This window comes from Grus americana, chromosome 29, assembly GCF_028858705.1.
Source record: "Grus americana isolate bGruAme1 chromosome 29, bGruAme1.mat, whole genome shotgun sequence".
Classification (NCBI taxonomy): domain Eukaryota; kingdom Metazoa; phylum Chordata; class Aves; order Gruiformes; family Gruidae; genus Grus; species Grus americana.
Window position 1 is genome coordinate 2257989 of NC_072880.1, and position 16884 is coordinate 2274872.

At 68.3% G+C, this 16884-nt stretch overlaps 5 protein-coding genes across 7 annotated transcripts; 1 reads left to right on the forward strand and 4 right to left on the reverse strand.

Annotated features, from left to right (window-relative positions):
- Positions 1-83: 83 nt before the first annotated feature.
- MRPS21 (mitochondrial ribosomal protein S21) lies at positions 84-1316 on the reverse strand. 3 transcript variants are annotated; one of them, XM_054806472.1, is made up of 3 exons: positions 1279-1316; positions 802-897; positions 84-324 (listed from the first exon to the last, which is right to left on the reverse strand). In XM_054806472.1, exons 2-3 carry the CDS (start codon positions 882-884, stop codon positions 144-146), a joined length of 264 nt encoding a protein of 87 aa, XP_054662447.1. In that variant the 5' UTR covers positions 885-897; positions 1279-1316; the 3' UTR covers positions 84-143. The 3 variants fall into 3 exon arrangements, with proteins under 3 accessions (XP_054662447.1, XP_054662445.1, XP_054662446.1); XM_054806470.1 differs by having other exon boundaries at positions 1231-1289; XM_054806471.1 differs by having other exon boundaries at positions 1210-1289.
- A 335-nt stretch (positions 1317-1651) lies between these two features.
- On the reverse strand, positions 1652-3915 carry CIART (circadian associated repressor of transcription). The gene is made up of 5 exons (XM_054805992.1): positions 3501-3915; positions 2838-3160; positions 2559-2634; positions 2398-2476; positions 1652-2289 (listed from the first exon to the last, which is right to left on the reverse strand). Exons 1-5 carry the CDS (start codon positions 3913-3915, stop codon positions 2004-2006), a joined length of 1179 nt encoding a protein of 392 aa, XP_054661967.1. The 3' UTR covers positions 1652-2003.
- An 824-nt stretch (positions 3916-4739) lies between these two features.
- Positions 4740-8079, forward strand: CA14 (carbonic anhydrase 14). Its single transcript, XM_054806385.1, has 11 exons — positions 4740-4794; positions 4953-4973; positions 5655-5834; positions 5910-6052; positions 6752-6895; positions 6969-7035; positions 7159-7316; positions 7400-7526; positions 7635-7655; positions 7745-7829; positions 7963-8079. Exons 1-11 carry the CDS (start codon positions 4740-4742, stop codon positions 8042-8044), a joined length of 1083 nt encoding a protein of 360 aa, XP_054662360.1. The 3' UTR covers positions 8045-8079.
- Positions 8080-8373: 294 nt separating this feature from the next.
- APH1A (aph-1 homolog A, gamma-secretase subunit) lies at positions 8374-11942 on the reverse strand. Its single transcript, XM_054806399.1, has 7 exons — positions 11815-11942; positions 10644-10814; positions 10353-10426; positions 9979-10101; positions 9709-9836; positions 9195-9318; positions 8374-9037 (listed from the first exon to the last, which is right to left on the reverse strand). The coding sequence occupies exons 1-7, from the start codon at positions 11925-11927 to the stop codon at positions 8973-8975; spliced, it is 798 nt and encodes a 265-aa protein (XP_054662374.1). The 5' UTR covers positions 11928-11942; the 3' UTR covers positions 8374-8972.
- Positions 11943-12218: 276 nt separating this feature from the next.
- LOC129197708 (uncharacterized) lies at positions 12219-14126 on the reverse strand. Its single transcript, XM_054806396.1, has 6 exons — positions 14041-14126; positions 13573-13899; positions 13090-13362; positions 12862-12975; positions 12590-12636; positions 12219-12445 (listed from the first exon to the last, which is right to left on the reverse strand). Exons 1-6 carry the CDS (start codon positions 14090-14092, stop codon positions 12389-12391), a joined length of 870 nt encoding a protein of 289 aa, XP_054662371.1. The 5' UTR covers positions 14093-14126; the 3' UTR covers positions 12219-12388.
- Between the last annotated feature and the right edge of the window lie 2758 nt (positions 14127-16884).

Here is a 16884-nt window from a genome sequence, read left to right on the forward strand (position 1 = left end):
CGCGGGAACCAGCGTCACGTGCAGGCGGGCACCCCCTCCTTACCCACCGTAATTAATTAATTAACACTAAATTAAAAAAGCCATTCAGCGGAGGGGTTTTTATTGACACTGGAGGAGGTGGTGCGGTTTCTCCCCCCCCCTCTCTAGCAGCCCAGCCAGGGGTCATGGCGGCTGCCCCGCGCCAGGAAAGCGATCTTCCGCCCCATCTCGGCGTTGTAGACCCGCCGGCACGCCTCGTAGGCCAGGCGCTGTCGCCGTCGACACGGCTTCTCGTAGTACCGTCGCTGTCGCACCGCCTCCACCAGGCCGTCGTGCGAGAGGATCCTGCCGGGGAGGGGCGGGGGAGTTGAAGGAGAGACGCGGTGAGACGTTTCGCGCGTCCCCCTCGCGCAAATGAGGCGAAACCCGGGGGGGGGATTTGGTTAAAATGGGGCCTCTGTGAGGAGCTGGCGCCGGCCCTGGCAACGCCGCTGCCTGCATCCCCGCCAGGTTTTGTACCGATTTGTTGGGGTTTTTTTAAGTCATTTTAATTTCATTAACCCCACACCCGAGGAGGCACGGCGACAACCCCCGCGGGGCCGTGCCCTCCCCCCTGTGCCGCTTCAGAGGCCTCACGCAGAGAAAACGGCCCCAAATCCGCCCGTTCTGAACCCAATTCGCGGGACGGAGCGGGATGAGGAGCCCACACGGATTTGGGGGTCAGACCCCCAACCAAGAACTAATTACACCCGGGTTAATTAGTGCGATCGTTACCGCCTCAAGCGCTGAAGCGTAACGGGACCCCCCCGGTCCCCCCCTCACCTGTTGAGAGCGCTGTAGGCCGCGTCCACGTTGCCGTTCTGGACCATGACGGTGCGGCCCACAAACCGGAGGTGGTTCGCCATGGCGGCAGCCGCTCTGCAGCGGGACGGGGCGGGTGGGACGGGGCGGCCCCGGGTCCCGCAGCACCGGAGGGGGGAGGAGGGGGCCCGGCTCTTCCCAACCCCCCCCGAAACACGGCAGCACCGGACCCCCTCCCCGCCCCACGGAGGAACCGGCCCTCTCCCCCCCCCCTCACGGGCCTTCTCCCCCGTCACCGCCGGACCCGGTAAGACCCCCCCCCGCCCGCACGGAATGACCCGGTAAGGGCCCAGCCCAGCCCGGTGTGTGTATCCCGAAGGGACCCGGTAGTGCCCGTCCCCGGAGGCCCCTGCGGAGCCGCACCCCCACCTCTCTCCCCCTCCCCGGTACCGCGATCGCAGCGGGACCCCCCGGAGGAACCGCGGCCGCTCCGCTCACCGCCCCGGAACCGGAAGTGGCGCGCGGTACCGCGGGGAGGCGGAGCTTAGGGTTGGTATAGGGGGCGTGGCTTAGGGTAGAGGTCACAGCTCGGAGGCGGAGTCAGGACGGGGCAGGGGGCGTGGCCTGACCCGCGAGACGCGGGGGCAAGGGGCGGGGCTGGGATGTGGGGCACGGGGGGAAGGGTCAGGGCTCGGGCTGCGGGTCACAGGGTCAGGGGTCAGGGCTGGGGGGGGGGGGGCAGAGCACCGGACCCCCCCCCCCGGGACAGAGGACACCGGGACACCGGCACCGGGTGGCCCCGGCCGCTCCCGCGGCTTTTATTGCTTCCAGCAGGGCCAAGCCCCACTTGGGGAGGGGGGGGGGCACCCCCACCCCCCCCCCCCCCCCCAAAAACGCCACACGGAGGGGGAGGCACCAGCCCAGCGGGGGGGCCAGCCCCCCGCCCCGCATCCCATCCCGCGTCCCGTCCCGTTTCCCCCCCCTCCCCGGTGCACCAAGGCACGACCCCCCCCTTCCCGGGGAGGGGGCTCCGCTCTGGTGAAGGCACGTGCCCCCCCCCGAGGTTTTGGGGATCCCTGGGGGGGGGGTCTCAGGGCTCCCCCCCCCCCGGACGGCCCCGCCCGCAGGTCTCACTGTCCACAATATTTTAAAAACCCCAAACATCAAAAAAAGGCAAAACCCAGGAGAGAGGCACCCCCCCCCCCGGCTCTGGAAAGGGGGGGTCACTCATCCGGCGCCGGGGGGGACGCGGGGGTCCCGGTCTGGGCAGGGCGCTGGCACTTGGGGCGTCCCCCCCGATGTGACGTCCCCGACGTCCCCGCGGCGGTGGCGGTGTCCCCGGGCAGGCGGCGGCAGCGGGGAGCCCCGGGGGGGCCAGCGGGGGGGCGGCGGCGGTGGGGGAGGAGGGCGGACGCGGGGGCTGGATCCTGCGCGGCTTTGGGGGCGACGTGGGGGAACCAGACCCTCAGCATCCCCTCGACCTGCAGCAGCGTCCCCAGGTACCGAGCGCTGGGGGGGGGGGGGACACAGGGACAGAGAGCACCCGTCACCCTGCAGCTGGGTGGGGGGGTGTCCCTTTGCCCCCCCCGCCCCGGGGAATTTTGGGGGGACACTCACCCCATTTCAGGTTTCTGCAGGACCCCGATGATCCGCTGGATCCGGTCCATGGCCACGCTCTGCTGGAAGCTGCTCAGCCCTGGGGAACCCCAAAAATCTGTGGATGGGGAGGGGGGGGGGGAAGGGGGGGTACGGGGTGGGAGGGGTGAGGGGGCACCCACCTCTGTCGTATCGCCCCCGCTTCAGCCCCTCCAGCAGCTCCGCCAGCGGCCGGATGAAGCCCCGCAGCTCCCGGCACTGCGAGGAAGAGGAGGAGGATGGTGGCCGGGCCGCATCCAGACCAGGGAGGGGGTGTCGTGTGTGCCCCCCGCCCCCCCCAACCTGTTTCTGGTGGGGAAACCGAGGCAGAGCCAGGCCCAAGCACGGTTTGGGAGGCCAAGCGCTGCCCCACCCCCTGTAAATTTAGGGGTGCTGCTCCGGTTTGCTGCCAAAAAACTCACTTTTTGGGCAAAGATGCGATCGCCGTCGCTGGGTGGGGTGTCCCCCCCTTCCCCCTTCCGGGGCCGCTTCCCCCCGCGGGGTGACGGGGACGATTCGGGGGGTGCTCGGTCGGGTCCCCCCGTTCGCTTGCGGCTCCGCTCGGGTTTTGGGGGGTCCTGGGGGTGGCCGCCCCCCTCAGCCTCGCTGTCGGAGGGACCCCCCGGGCTGGAGGCGGGGGAGCCGCAGGAGCAGGAGCGGGCGGGGGGTTCCATGGCGGGGGGGGCCCCCCCGGGGGAGCCTCTCCCCGAGTTCAGCCCCTGCGGTGCCGCCGGGCCGAGGCTGCCTGGGGGGGGGGGGGGGGGGAGGAAAAAAAAGAGGGAAAAAGCGGGGAAATTGGATAAAAATGGGAAATAGAGAAACTGCTGTGGTCCCCCCCCCCCGGTGGCACCTCCCGGTACAGGGTGGGGGGTGCAGGAACCCACCCGGCCCCGGGACCCCCCCGCCGTGGGTTCCCCAGTACCGGTACCCCTCACCCGAGCACCGGGGACCCCCCCCCGCCCCCGGGACCGGCCCCCCCCCCCACCGCGGCCCCGGCCCCCCCATACCCAGAACCGCCCCCCCCCCAGTCTGGTCCCGCGCCCCCTGCCCAGCACCGGGCCCACCCCCCCACCCCCGGGTCCCACCTGCTCCCGGCTGCAGCTGCGGCGGTGCCCGCGTCCCCGTCCCGGTGCCGGTGCCCCGGTGCCGGTGTCCTGCTGCCGGTGTCCCCGTGCCGGTGTCCTGGTACCAGTGCCCCGGTGCTGGTGCCGGTGTCCCCGTCCCCGTCCCGGTGTCCCCGTTCCCGCTCTGGCGCCGGCGCCGGTTCCGCCCCGGCTGCGGCGGCCCCACGCGGACACGTGCGCGGCCGCACGTGCCTCCCGCTGGGCCCCGCCCCCGCCGCGCACCCATTGGTCGCCTCGCCCCGGCAGCGGGCGGAGCCTCAGCGTCCCGCCCCGCCCCTTCGTCCCCGTTGGCCCGCGCCGCCGTCGGCACTGCCCAATGCGGTGGCCGCCCCGCGCTGATTGGCCGGGAGGGTGGGGCCGCGGCCACGCCCCCCATGTGGCGACACGGGGGGGGGTGCGGCGCGGGGCAGCGCCCCCTGGCGGGCGGCGGGGGGGGCCGGGGGCCGCGCCGGGTCACGGGGCTCCGCGCTGGGGGGTCCCGGGCCACGCCCCCGCCGCGCGACGGGGGCACGAGGAGCTCCCCACCCCCCCCCGCCGTCCGCCTCAGGCCGGCCCCGCCCCGCCGCGCCACGAGCCGCCAATGGACGGCGGCCTCAGCCTCGCGTCACGGCCGGCGCGGCCAATGGGGAGGAGCGGCCTCGCCTCGGCGCTGTTACATAATGCGGGAGGGCAGGCGCGTGGGCCCCCACGTGGGGGCGGGGCGCGCGGGGGCGGGGCACACGCCCGTGTGACGTCAGCGTGCGCACGCGAGCGCTCGCGGGGCGGGGTGTCCTGGGCGCGCGCGTCTCCGCGGGCCCCGCCCACACCCCCCTGCCGGCTGCCGCGGGGCTGAGGGGCGGGGCCTGGGAAAGGGGCGTGGCCTGGGAAAGGGGCGTGGCTGGGGAGGGGGCGTGGCTGGGGAGGGGGCGTGGCTGGGAAAGGGGCGGGGTGAAGGGAGCACGCGCTGGGGCTCCCTCGTAGCCCCCAGCACCCCCCAGCACCCACGGACCCCCCACAGCACCCACAGCCCCACAGCGCCCCGAAGCCTCACAGGTCCCGCAGCACCCACAGGCTCCCCCAGCCCCCCAAGCCCCTCCCCAGCCCCCCCCAGCCCCCCGCCCCGGGGATGGCCCCTCCATCCCTCCCCGTGCCCCCGGGGGGGCCTGTCCTGGGTGGGTATTTAAAGCCGGGCCGGCGGCCCCCGGCCCCTCGCCCCCTGCCATGCTGCGTGCCCTGCTGCTGCTGCTGGGGGGCCTGGCCCCTGCCCTGCCCGCTGGTGAGTGCCCCCCCCCCCCCAGGCCTTCAGGCATTCACCCCAATTCCCACGTGGGGGTACAGCCGCCAGCACCCCCGGGGAAGGGCTCGGGGAGCCCACCCGAGCCCTGGCCCCCCATGACCCCCCCCAGTCCCCGATGCCTCTGTTTCCCCCCACAGGTCCCCACTGGGCGTACGAGGGTGAGTGGGGCCCCAGCCCGCCCAGGGACCCCCCCGCTCGCCCCCACACCCCGAATCCATCACCCCACGCACCCCAGAGCCAAGGGGCATCACCTGGGTCCCCCCAGAAGGGAGGGGGTTGGATGGGTGACAGCCCCCCATGGCCCCCCCTGACCCCTGGGTCCCCCAGAAGGGAGGGGGTTGGATGGGTGACAGCCCCCCATGGCCCCCCCTGACCCCTGGGTCCCCCCAGAAGGGAGGGGGTTGGATGGGTGACAGCCCCCCATGGCCCCCCCTGACCCCTGGGTCCCCCAGAAGGGAGGGGGTTGGATGGGTGACAGCCCCCCACGTCCCCCCCCGACTTCCCGGTCCCCCTCGCGCTCCAACGCTCCCATTGTGCTCCTTTACGTAAGGCTCCGGCCCCGCTCCGGCTGCCAAATCCAATTAAGATCCTGCCCCGGCCAAATCCCAACTAAACCCCATCCCGCCAGGCCCACGGGGACCCCACGGGTGCCCCCCACCCCCCCCCGGGGTCGCCTTTGTCCCCGCTCTCCCGGCCGGAAAAAATGTCCCCAGATTAACGAGTATGTTGGGAATGTCACCCGCGTCCTCGTTTGGGGGGAAAACGAGGGCGTTTTGGGTCACGGGGCCGCGCTGGGTAAAGCGGCATCCCCACGGGTGGGTGGGTGTCCCCCCCCCCAGGTCCCCACGGTCAGCAGCACTGGCCCGAGGGGCACCCGGCGTGCGGGGGCCGAGCCCAGTCGCCCATCGACATCCAGACGCGGTGGGTGCAGCCGGACCCCTCGCTGCCGCCCATCCGCCCCGTGGGGTACCGCCGCCCCGGCACCCCGGCCTTCACCCTCGCCAACAACGGCCACACCGGTGAGCGGGTGCTAACGGGGGGGTGTCCGGGGGGGTTCCCCGCGTGCGGCAGCCCCGCTCAGCGTCCCCTCGCAGCGGTGCTGGCGCTGCCGCCATCCCTCCGGCTGCAGGGGCTGCCCCGCAGCTTCGCCGCAGCTCAGCTCCACTTCCACTGGGGCCGGCCCGGCCGCGCCGGCGGTGCTGAGCATCTTCTCGACGGCCACCGCGCTCCCGCCGAGGTAACGGGGCGGCCCGGAGATCCCAAAGGGGTTTGGGGGGGGGGGGGGATGTCCCCCAAAGGGACTCGGGTCTGGGAAAAGGGATGGGTGCGGGGAAATGGTGTGGGAATTGAGGTGGGAAACGGCACGGGAAATGGGGCTGGGTGTAGGAATGGGGTGCGGGGAATGGGAAAGGGGTCCTGGTGCGGGAAACGGGCAGGGAAATGGGTCTGGGGGTGGGAAATGGGGGTGGGAAGCAGGCAGGAGGCAGGAAATGGGAAAGGGGTTTAGGCACGGGAAACAGGCGGGGAAATGGGGGTGGGAGATGGGAAAGGGGTCCTGGTGCAGGAAACAGGTACGAGCACAGGAAGCAGGCAGGGAAATAGGGGTGGGAAACAGGTCTGGGGGTGGAAAGGGTGCGGGAAAGGGTCTGAGGGCAGGAACCGGCACAGGAACGGGTACAGGAAGGGATCTGGGGGCAGGCACGGGAAAGGGCAGGGGAAAGGGGTCTGGGTGCGGGAAATGGGTGCAGGAAGGGGAACCAGGGGTGGGAAATGGGAGCCGGAACAGGTCTGGGTGCGGGAACGGGCAGCAGGACCAGGGAACGGGCGCAGGCAGCGGGTCCAAACACCCCGAAAGGTGCCGGGATGGGTGCAGGCAGCGGCATGGGATGGGGTCTGGGAACTGGGCACGGGAAAGGGGACGAGTGGGGGACACCAGCCCGGGGGTCACGGGCTGGGGGGGGGGGGTTCCCTGCTCTGCCCCCAGATGCACGTGGTGCACTACGACGCGGAGCGTTACGCCAACGCCAGCGAGGCGCAGCACCACGCCGGCGGGCTGGCCGTGCTCGGTGTCCTCCTGGAGGTACGTAAACCCCAACCCACCCCTCACCCACCCCCCAGCCCCCACCATCTCGCTCTCCCATCGTCCCCCCCAGGTGGGTGCTGACCCCCACCCCGCCTACAACAACATCCTGAACCATCTCGGGAGCATCCGCTACGCAGGTGAGCCAACGGCGCGCGAGCCAGGGGGTAGCGCGGGGAGACAGCAGGGAAAATGTGCGGCGGCACCGGGGGGGGGACACCCCAAAATTCCCCCTCTGCACCCTCCAACTGTTCCCCCCCCAGGGCAGACGACGGCCATCCCCTCCTTCAGCGTGCAGGACCTGCTGCCCCCGCGCCTGGACCTCTACTATCGCTACAACGGGTCCCTCACCACCCCCCCGTGCTTCCAGGGTGTCCTCTGGACCCTCTTCCAGCAGCCCGTCCGCATCAGCCTGGCCCAGGTAGGACCCATTTTGGGGTGGAAACCCCCTTTTTTTGGGAGGAGGGGGGGAAGCACTGCTTCCCCCCCCCATCCTTGTTTCAGCTGGAGCAGCTCCAGGGAGCTCTTTATGCCACGGAGGCGGCCGAGCCCGAGCCCCAGCGCCTGGTGGATAATTTTCGGGTCCCGCAGGAGCTCAATCAGCGGCCGGTGCTGTCGTCCTTCCCCAGGGGTGAGAGCCGGCCCCGGGGGGGTGGGAAGGGCCCCCCCCCCAAATGGCTCCAGCAGCCCCAGTTGGGTGCCAGGCTGTGGTGCTGAGCCCCGGGCTCTTCTCTTGCAGGGCCCAAGGGGTATTCGACAGGTACAGCCTGGGCAGGGGGGGCTGCATGGGGGGTGAATCCCACCCCCCCCCCCCCAAATCCGCCCTGAGCCCTCTGCGCCATCACGCAGGTGAAGTCGTCGCCATCGTCTTCGGCGCCATCTTCGGCTGCCTCGGCCTCTTCCTCGTCGTCCACTTTGTGGCCAAGAGGATGCGGTGAGAGCCCCCCCCGTGCCCCAAGGAGGGACCCCTCCCCAAACCAGGGGGCCTGGACCCCCAAATCAGAGGGTCCTGACCCCCCCAGGGGTGGGTCACTCTCACCTCAGCCCTTTTCCCCCCCGCGAGGCAGAGCGAGGAGGGTGCAGGAGCAGGACGTCGTGTTCAAAGCCTCCTCCCGCCGTGCCCCCGACGACGACGGCCCCCGCCCTTGAACCCTGCCCCGGGCTGTGGGGGGCCCCCCCCCCCCGCCCCCGGCACCCCCCCAGCCCTCTGCCCGTGCCAGATGAGCCGGCTGGGGCTCAGCGCCACGGCGGTGGCAGCTCCCACTCCGGCCCCATGGGAAATAAAGCCCCTTCCCCACCCCACGGCGCTGGCGGCTCTTTGCTGGGGAGGGAACGGGGCCGTTTGCTGAGAAACCGGGACACCCGGGGGCTCCCCCCACAGCTCGGACAGAGGCTGGGAGCAAAAGCGGGAGGGGGGGCGACCTCTCTCCCCCCACCACAGAAGCCCCCTCGGTGCCATGGTACCCGTCGCTCTATTAAAAGGGTTTTACTCTCAATCAAAAAAATAATTTACCCCACCCCCCCCAGTTGTACAGCAGGGTAACGGGTGTCCCCGGACACCCAGCAGGAACAGAAAGGGGGGCAGAGGGGCAGAGCACCCCCCCGTCCCGGCTCCCCCCGCCCCGAGAGCATCACCCCGCTTCCGCAGAGCGGGGAACAGCAGCGGCCTGGAGCCGCACCGAGGGCAGAGCCCTCCCCCGGGTCAGGGCGGGGGGGGAAATGTGAGGGAAGGGGGGTCCTGCCCTGAGCCCCGCACGCCCGGCCGCACCTCGGGGCACCCAGCCCCCCTCCCGCCTTCACCCTGCAAGGAAAAAAAAGTCTAACAAAGTCACTAACGAAGCTAACGGGGCGCCTACAAGCATCGGTCAGACCCCCAAAAAAATCCCCTGTGGAGCGGGATGGGGTACGGAGCAACCTCTGCGTCACGGAGAAGGGCCAGGGCTCGGCCGGGCGGCAGCACCGGAGGAACGAACCGCAGAGGCGAAGGCAGCGTCGTGACCTTCCAGCTGCCAAGAAGACGGCACTTGGGTACGGCGGCGGCGCGGGCGGCGCGGGCAGGCAGGGCTGCGGCTGCCGCTCAGTCCTCAAAAGGCACCTGCAGCGCTGAGTACATCATCACTCTGCTGTCGTCCTCCTGCTTACCTGGGGGGCGGAACGGAGGGAGAGGGTGAGCGTGGCGGGGAGGGGGGGAGCAGGGGTGTTTTGGGGGTGAGGGCTTGTTTGGGGGTTCGCAAGAGAAGCCCCCACATCGCAGCACCCCCCTGTCGCATACCCCTCCCTGCCCGGTCCCCCAACTTACAGGAGAGGCACTTGAGGATGTTGTGGAAGGAGCCCCCGGCGGTGAAGAAGGCCCAGAGCCCCGTGCAGAGGGTGATGATGAAGATGGGGACCAGGCTGGCCTCGTACCAGGGGTTCAGAAACGTCTGGGAGACGGACAGAGCCGTGTTAGGAATGTCACTGCCCGCCAGTTGCCCCCACAGCCCCCCCAAACAGCCGCAGGGGGAAAAGGGGAGCCTCCAAGCGGAGCAGAGCTCCGTTAAGCCTGGCTTAAACTCCTGCCGAGAGATTTCCCCACCAGGAGCTTAGCAGCTAATCCTCCGGCGGGCCCCTGGTCCTTCGTTAACCCTCCTTCCCCTGAGCGCACCCCAACAGGCTGCCCAAGGGGGACGTGACTCAGACGCAGGGATTTAGGGAATGTCCCTGCGATCCCCCTCCCCGTGCCCAGACGGGCGTCCCGATGACAGTCACGGGCCGCTTTCCTTTGGGAACAGCTTTTGGTGCCGGTCCGGTTGGCTCCAGCTCACCAAACTCACCAGCCCCGAGGTGAGGAGGTGACTGGCAACCACCAGCCCCAGGCGCCAGTAGCGGCGTCTTTCGCAGGCGTCGAAGAAGATCACTCCCCAGAAAGTGTGGAGCAAGACGAGGGCCATGGTGAGGAACGCTGGGGGAAGAAGCGACACAGACCCTCCCTCAGATCTCATCACCCCCTTCTTCCTCCTCACCATGGTGAAGGGTCACGCACGGGAGCCCGATTCCGGCACCCCGGGCACGAGCCCACGTTCCACACCAGCCCCCAGTCTCACCAGACGTGATGAAGTAGTACGGCGAGTCCCCCTGGATCCCGACGATGCCGGGACCGATGGAGTCTGCCAGGATGTTTATGACGGAAAACACGCCGCTGATGATGCCGAAGGACAGGCCCGAGACTGCGGAGGGAGAAAGGAATCAGCCAAGAGCGATCGTGGCCGTGCCGCCTCCGCCACGAGTCCCAGACTCGGTGTGTGGACCCAGGAAAAGGCAGGAGAGCGGGAAAGAGAACCGGGAAGGCTGCGTTAGCCCGGCAGGCTCACCGACACTGCCGCCGGTCTCCGGTAACCGAGTGTCTCGCTGCCAGGCAGCCCCGGAGGAACGCGGGGAGGTCAGCGACAGCCCAAACCCTGCCTGGGTTCGTGCTCACCGTAAGCCATCTGCCTGAGGGAGATGGGGGACCGGCCGTCCTCGCTGATCGTCGCCAGGCCTTCATCGGCTTTCCTGCTCGAGCGGGAGAGAAAGCGTGAGCGGCTAGTTCGGAACAGGGATCCCGTCACACAGGAGAGGGGAAGGGATGGTTCTAAACGAGCCTACGGTGAGGAGGAACAGCAGGATTTAACGAGGAAGATACTCTGCGGGGTTCCCCAGACAAAAAGCAGAGGTTGGGCACGGACCACAGCTATGGGAACAAGTCACCCGGCCCCACAGAGGCTCTTACTTCAGCAGCTTGAAGTAGGCGAATCTGAAAGCTTCCTGCAGCAGGACAGAGACGGCAGCTCCAAAGATGAGGAGGCCGTACTGCAGCTTGGCGTCTTCCCGGTCGCTGAGACGGACCGAAACGAACCAGATCAGAGATGCCAGGAGCAGCGACACCAGCCAGAAAAACGCCCTGGGGAGAGAGGAACACCCAGCTCATGCTGCAGAGCTCAGAATCATGCAGCAAACATGTGCCAAGTTGTTTGCGTGGGCTCCGGGTCAGACGTTCAGCAGGGGAAGTTTTCGGCGGCAGCGTGGGCAGCCTGGTCATCGTCATGTGAGGAGGACACGCGAAGAAAGTGCGTGGCTGAAAACAAACACATTCAGGAGCCGAAATCGCCCTTCCTCTTCTCAGAGCCACGACGACCTGCTCAGAAGAAAGCTGCTGCCCTGCGAAGCGGGAAAGGATGCTCAGTGCTTCGTCCCTCGAAGATTAACAGGGGCCTGCCCTTGGGAAGCCAAGCGTGGTGGGAAGCAGCCGGCTCGGAGCCGCTCCTCTGGCTCTTTTTAAAACAGCAAGTCCCCCACGCCAACACCTGGGGCAGGAGTCCGTGACCTTGGGGACCAACCGGGCACAGGAGGAATGAGCTGAACACGTAACGGACGGCGTGTCGCTGCTCCCAGCTGCGGCTCTTGCAGCACAAGGAATGCTTTTGGCTTTGTTTCCTGCCCGGCCAGCGTGAACCTCACACTTGCTCTCGCCTGCGAGACGCACGAGGAATTGCGCTGCCAGGTCTGCCCCCGGCGCAGCACCCGGCACGGCAGCGGCTGCACGGTTAGAGCCCGGAATGGCTCCCGAGGTGCTGGGGGGGGGGGTCACTGAGCTCAGGCAGAGACAAGGCCCTGCCCCAGTCCCCCACCTGCCCCAGGACTGCTCCAAAGCCCCCCCCCACTGCCGCATACATCCCAGAGCACCCCAACGGCCCCCCTCGGCACTTCCCAGTGCTCCCTGACACCAACAGGCCCCAGAGCAGCCCTCTGAGCCCCCCTCAATGCTCTCGGAAACCCCAGCTGCCCCAGAGCGGCCGCCTCAGCCCCACAGGCCCTCAAGGCCCCTCAAAACCCCTCACAGGCTGCCCAAAGCCCTCCCAAAACCTCCCCCAGCCCAAAATAACCGGCGCCCCCGGGCTCACCCCGCCACCAGGACGATGACCCGCAGAGGTTCCGCCACGACCGTAAAAAGAACGAGAGCGAACGCCGGCCCGAAGGCGATACCGGCGCAGCCGAAACAAACGGCGGCCCCCATGGCGGCAGGGGACGGGGCGGGGCGGGGCCGCGCGGGGCACGCCGGGAGTTGTAGTCCTCGGGGGGTGAGGGGCGGGGACAGCGCCCCCTGCTGGCGGGAGGGCTGAGAGTGGGGGGGGTAGGACCAGCCCCGGGGATGCTCCCGCAGCGGGGGGGGGGGGAGCCTCTCTGCACCCCAAAAAACTCTCCAATAGAGAGGGGGGCGCGGGATGGGCAGCCCCCCCGGACACCCCCGGCTCCTGGGGACAGGCCCTGGGGGGGGACACGCTGGGCACAACCGCGCCATCGAGCCAGGCTGCTGCCGCCGAAGCCCAAACCTCTTTATTTCGTCCTTGGCCGCAAAGCGGGTGCAGCCGCCCCAGCGCCGCGGGATGGGGGGGGTTCAACAGCGCCATGCCGGGGGGGTTCGGGCACGGAGGGACGAGCTCTGGGGTCGGGGCTGTCACCGCGTCCGGCTGCGGGTCAGGGCGTGCGCCTGGCTGGGGCAGCGAACCTCAGCTGGGCGTACTGCAGCTCTTCCTGCGGGGGACGATGGCGTCAGAGCCACCCGCGCAGCCCCAATTTCCCCGCCGGGCAGCAGCGGGGCTGCGCCCGTCCCCTGCAGAGGGACACTGCCTCCCTGCCAGCCCAGCCCGGGGGCACGCGGGGGCCGCACGGCCTCACCTCATCCTCCCGTGGCGCAGGCGGCTCTGTGGTCCCAGGCTGGTGGCCTGCAGGGGACAGAGCCGGGAGACGTGTCCGGAGTGTGGAGATGGAGGGGACGGAGGGGGACAGAGGGGATGGAGCAGGATGAGGGATGGAGGGGGATCAGGGATGGAGGGGAATCAGGGATGGAGAGGGATCAGGGATGGAGGGGTGACAGTGTGATGGACAGGAGAGTGGGGAACAGCGGGGGACATGGTGGGACACCCCCACACCCCTGCCATGCTCCTTACCCATCGGCGTGGTGCGGCGGAGGCAGCGGATGCTGAGGCAGATGATGAGCAGGAGCAGCAGCACCATGGCCCCAGCCACAACCACAACCCAGGTGTTGAGGGTCTTGCAGGTGTCTGAAGGAGAGGGGCTGGCTCGTCCCACCGTCCCCCCAACATGAGCCAGGCCATCCCCGCTGCCTCAGTTTCCCCACGGGTGACCCAGCTTGGGGGGATGTTCCCCGTACTCACCCGCAGCCCTGAACAGCTCCACGCTCCTCTGGATGGGGGGCCCCGAGGCATTGAATCGCACTTGGCAGAGGCCCCCAGTTCCCGTGTCCGTGCCCATGGGGATGACGAGCGGCCTCGTGCCGCCCCCCAGCCCCAGCACCCTCCCGGGCGCCCCCGGCCAGGAGACGAGGACAGAGCCAGTGGTGTCACCCACGGCACAGACGGGGCCGGGGGGGCCCTGGGGAGCCCCACGGGGCGCCAGCACCATCACCCAGCTCCTGCCCATCCAGCTGTCTGCAAGAAGGAGAGGGGGTGCAGGGGCCGCGGTGGGGGGGATTGAAGGGACCCAGGGGATGGAGGGGAGCCAGGGGTGGAGGGGTACAGAGCAGGGGGTGGCTGGGATGGAGGATGCTGCAGGAGGACATAGGGTGCGGGTGACAGCAGGGGATGAGGGACATGGGGGTGACATGGGGGTCCCACTCCCTGCCAATGTCGCCATCCTACCTCCCACCAGCAGCGTGGTGCCGCTGCCCAAATGCAGGTTCGAGCCCCTCTGGTATGCACACAGGTAGAGCCCGGTGTCGTTGGGCTGGGCAGGGTTGATGCTCAGGGTGACACTTTCCTGTGTGAACTCACAGAACAATCCACTCTTCGACACTCTCTCACAATCCCGCACCAGGTTGAGCTTCTCCCCATCATCGCTCCGGTACCAGAACACGTTGGCTTTACTCTCCATGGCCTCGCTGGCCTCGCAGACGATCTCCGCCTTCTTCCCCGTCTCCACAGTCAGGACGGGCTGGGGCTGGTGCAGCCTCAGCAGCGCTGCCGGGGCTGCGGGAACCAACCGTGGGCTCATTTCCCCCTGCGGCCTCCAGCCCGGCCCCGCCGTAACCCCCGCCGCCGCCGCCCCCCCAGCAGCCACTTGCTCCAAAAAGCCCAGAAATCTCCCCAAAGCAGGGCCTGGCCACCCACCCAGGCAGAGCCACAGCAGCCCCGTGGGGGCCAGCAAGCCCCTGGCCGCCATCGCTGGCCGCTGCTGGCATGGGGGGGCCAGCTGCTTTTCGGGCAATTCTCTGCAGCATTTGATGGCAAGTCTTCCTCCGTCATGGCGAGCAGCTGCACCCACCCACCTGGCCACCCACCGCCCCCACAAAACGCCCTTCAAAGGGCCAAAAAAGTGCAAAGCCGTTCCCAGCCCCCAGCCCTGCCGCTGCCTTTCCTGCTGCGGTTCGGCACACCGAGCCCTCGGCCAAAGCGGCGCCCAAAAACAGCACAAAGCCCCATTGCTGGAGGTGGGGGAAGGGGTTTGGTGTCAAGAAACCCTGCAGAAGCGATCAAATACAGCAGCGAGGCTGACCGCAGCCATCTCCAGCGCGAGCAAAGCCTCCAGCTGCTGCAGAACGGCAGAAGGTAGAGATCAGCTATTGCACGACATAGAGCTCCTGCTGGCGTTGGGCTCCTCGGGGGATGAAACCCCCCCTTGCAACACGGAGCTCCCGGAGAGAAAAGCTCCGCGGCAGAAGGGTTTTGGCCAGCATGTGCTACGGGCTCCTGGGGACCCTCCTGCTCCTCCTGCCAGGTACGTGCTTGCTCCAGAAATACCCCGACCCGGCTCACATTTGCTCTTGGCGGGTTTTCTGCCCCAAAATTTTTTTAGTAGATTGGAAAGCCTGAATTGCAGCCAGCCCACCTCAAAGCTGCTCCCCCCGTGCAGGAGGTGTCTCGGCAGAGGGGACGTGGGTCCAGCAAAGCCCGGGGCAGCTCTGGGTGCTCCCTGGACAGACGGCGGAGCTGAGCTGTCGCATCTCGGACTACAGCACCCACGTCAGCTGGTACAAGGAGAAGCTGGATGGCAGTTTGTTCTGGATTTACCAGAGCTCAAACTACTCCCGTCCAAAGGGAAAATACTCAGGGAGGATGAAAACAGAGCAGGAGTTTTCCCTCACCATCAGCTCTGCACAGAGGGAGGACTCCGGGGTTTATTACTGCAGCTCCTCCTCCTTGTACCCCGCGTTTGGGAATGGGACCAGGCTCGTTGTCACCGGTGAGTGTCACCCGGGGGCTGGGGACATCCCTGGGGAGGTTTGTGCCACCCCCCGGCACCCAGTTTCCCTTTTCAGATGCCTCCGAGCCCCGGCTCTCCATCCTGGTGCCCGTCGACGCAGAGGAGCGCGGGCAGCCCCCGGCCAGCTTCCCCCTGCTCTGCCACCTCCACGACATCCCTGCGGGCTGGGACACCGTGCGCTGGCAGCCCGGCGGGGATGTGACGCCGCTGATGGCGGCGGCCGTGGATGAGCACGGTGTCCTCGGCGCCTGGAGCATCGCCTGGGTCCCGGCCGAGCGCTGGGACGGGGCTGCGACGTGCACGGCCCTGAAAGGCAGCACGAGCAGCACCGTCAGCGTCACCATCGGCAAAGCACCGGGGGAGGGTAATTAGTGCGTTCCCCCCCACCCCTGCCGGTCCCCCCTTCCATCCACCCCCTGCACCCCAATTCTTCCAGCCTCTCCTCCTTTAGCAAATCCCTACAGCCCAATTCTTCCTCAGGAAGGGGTGGGTTTGGAAATCCCTCACCCCTCTCCCGTCTCCTCGCTGGGATTCCCCTGCCCTGAAAGGCTTTAAACCTGCCCCTTCCCCCTTGCTGGGCCCTGACCGACACCCCCGCCCCTTTTTCAGGGGATTCTGGGCCCTGAGCCCCAATTTATGGGGGATCCTGGACCCTGACACACACCCCCCCACTTTTGGGGCATTCTCAGGCCTGACCCCCCCTTTATAGCAGATTCTCCACCCTTTCATCCCCATTTCAGGGGATTCTCAGCCCTGACCCACTCTCTCCGGGGCATTCTCAGCCCTTTTATCCCCGTTTCAGGGGGTGCTCGGCTCTCCAGAGTGACCAAACCCACCCTCCCCCCTCTATTAACTCTCCTTTCCCCCCCTCCGCAGAAGGATGCCCTTCCTGGCCGCTGGCGCTGGGGCTGTCCTGCGTCTCCCTCCTTTTCCTGCTCCAGCTGACCATCCTGCTCTGCCGTCGGCGTCTGGCCAGAGGTGACCCCCCCACGGCACCCCCCTCGCAGCCCCTTCGCCCCGACTCTCTCCTCGCCACCCCCAGCCACCCACGCTCCCACCCGGGAGACCCACCCGGGAGGTAAAACCGCTTCCTCAACCCCTGCCCTGAAATAAAGCCGTTTCTTTCCAGCCGCGTAACGCTGCTCTGCTTAGAACCCAACACCTTCACATTCAGAATTCCCTCCGGGGTTTCACTGCGGGGAAAAGAAACCCCTACGAGCTGAGAAAGTTCACTGTGGGCTGGTGGCGGTGGTGCAAACGCTGCTGCATCCCCGCGCTCCTGCCTGGAGCATCCCCCAAAGCGCTGCTGCCTGCTCGGCTCGTCCAAAAGCCGAGGGTAAATCTCGGCGCGGTGTCGGCTCGCACTCGCGTCCGGCTGCCGGCAGCACCCAAGGGTTGGGTGTCCCCCCCACACCCTCCTTGGGGGAGCACTGCAGCTCCCCAGCCGGAATTCCAGCCCTTTGCGCGGCAGGAGCAGCTCAGAAGCGGCCCGGCACCTTCAAAAAGCATCACGATTGGGCGCGAGGCTGGGTTTGACACCAAATATTTCATTGTCTGACTCAGAGGGAGCAACTTTTTCACCTCCAAAGCGATTGTGACGGCTGCTCGTAGACGGTGTCACCCCCAAAGCGCCCGGAAAGCTTGTTTCAGTGGTTTAGCAGCTCATGAGCACACAAGCGCTCCGGAAAAAATGCAAAACCCCTGGGGAGCTGCCAAGTGGCGGCAGCGAGGTGGGATGGCACGAGCCAGCG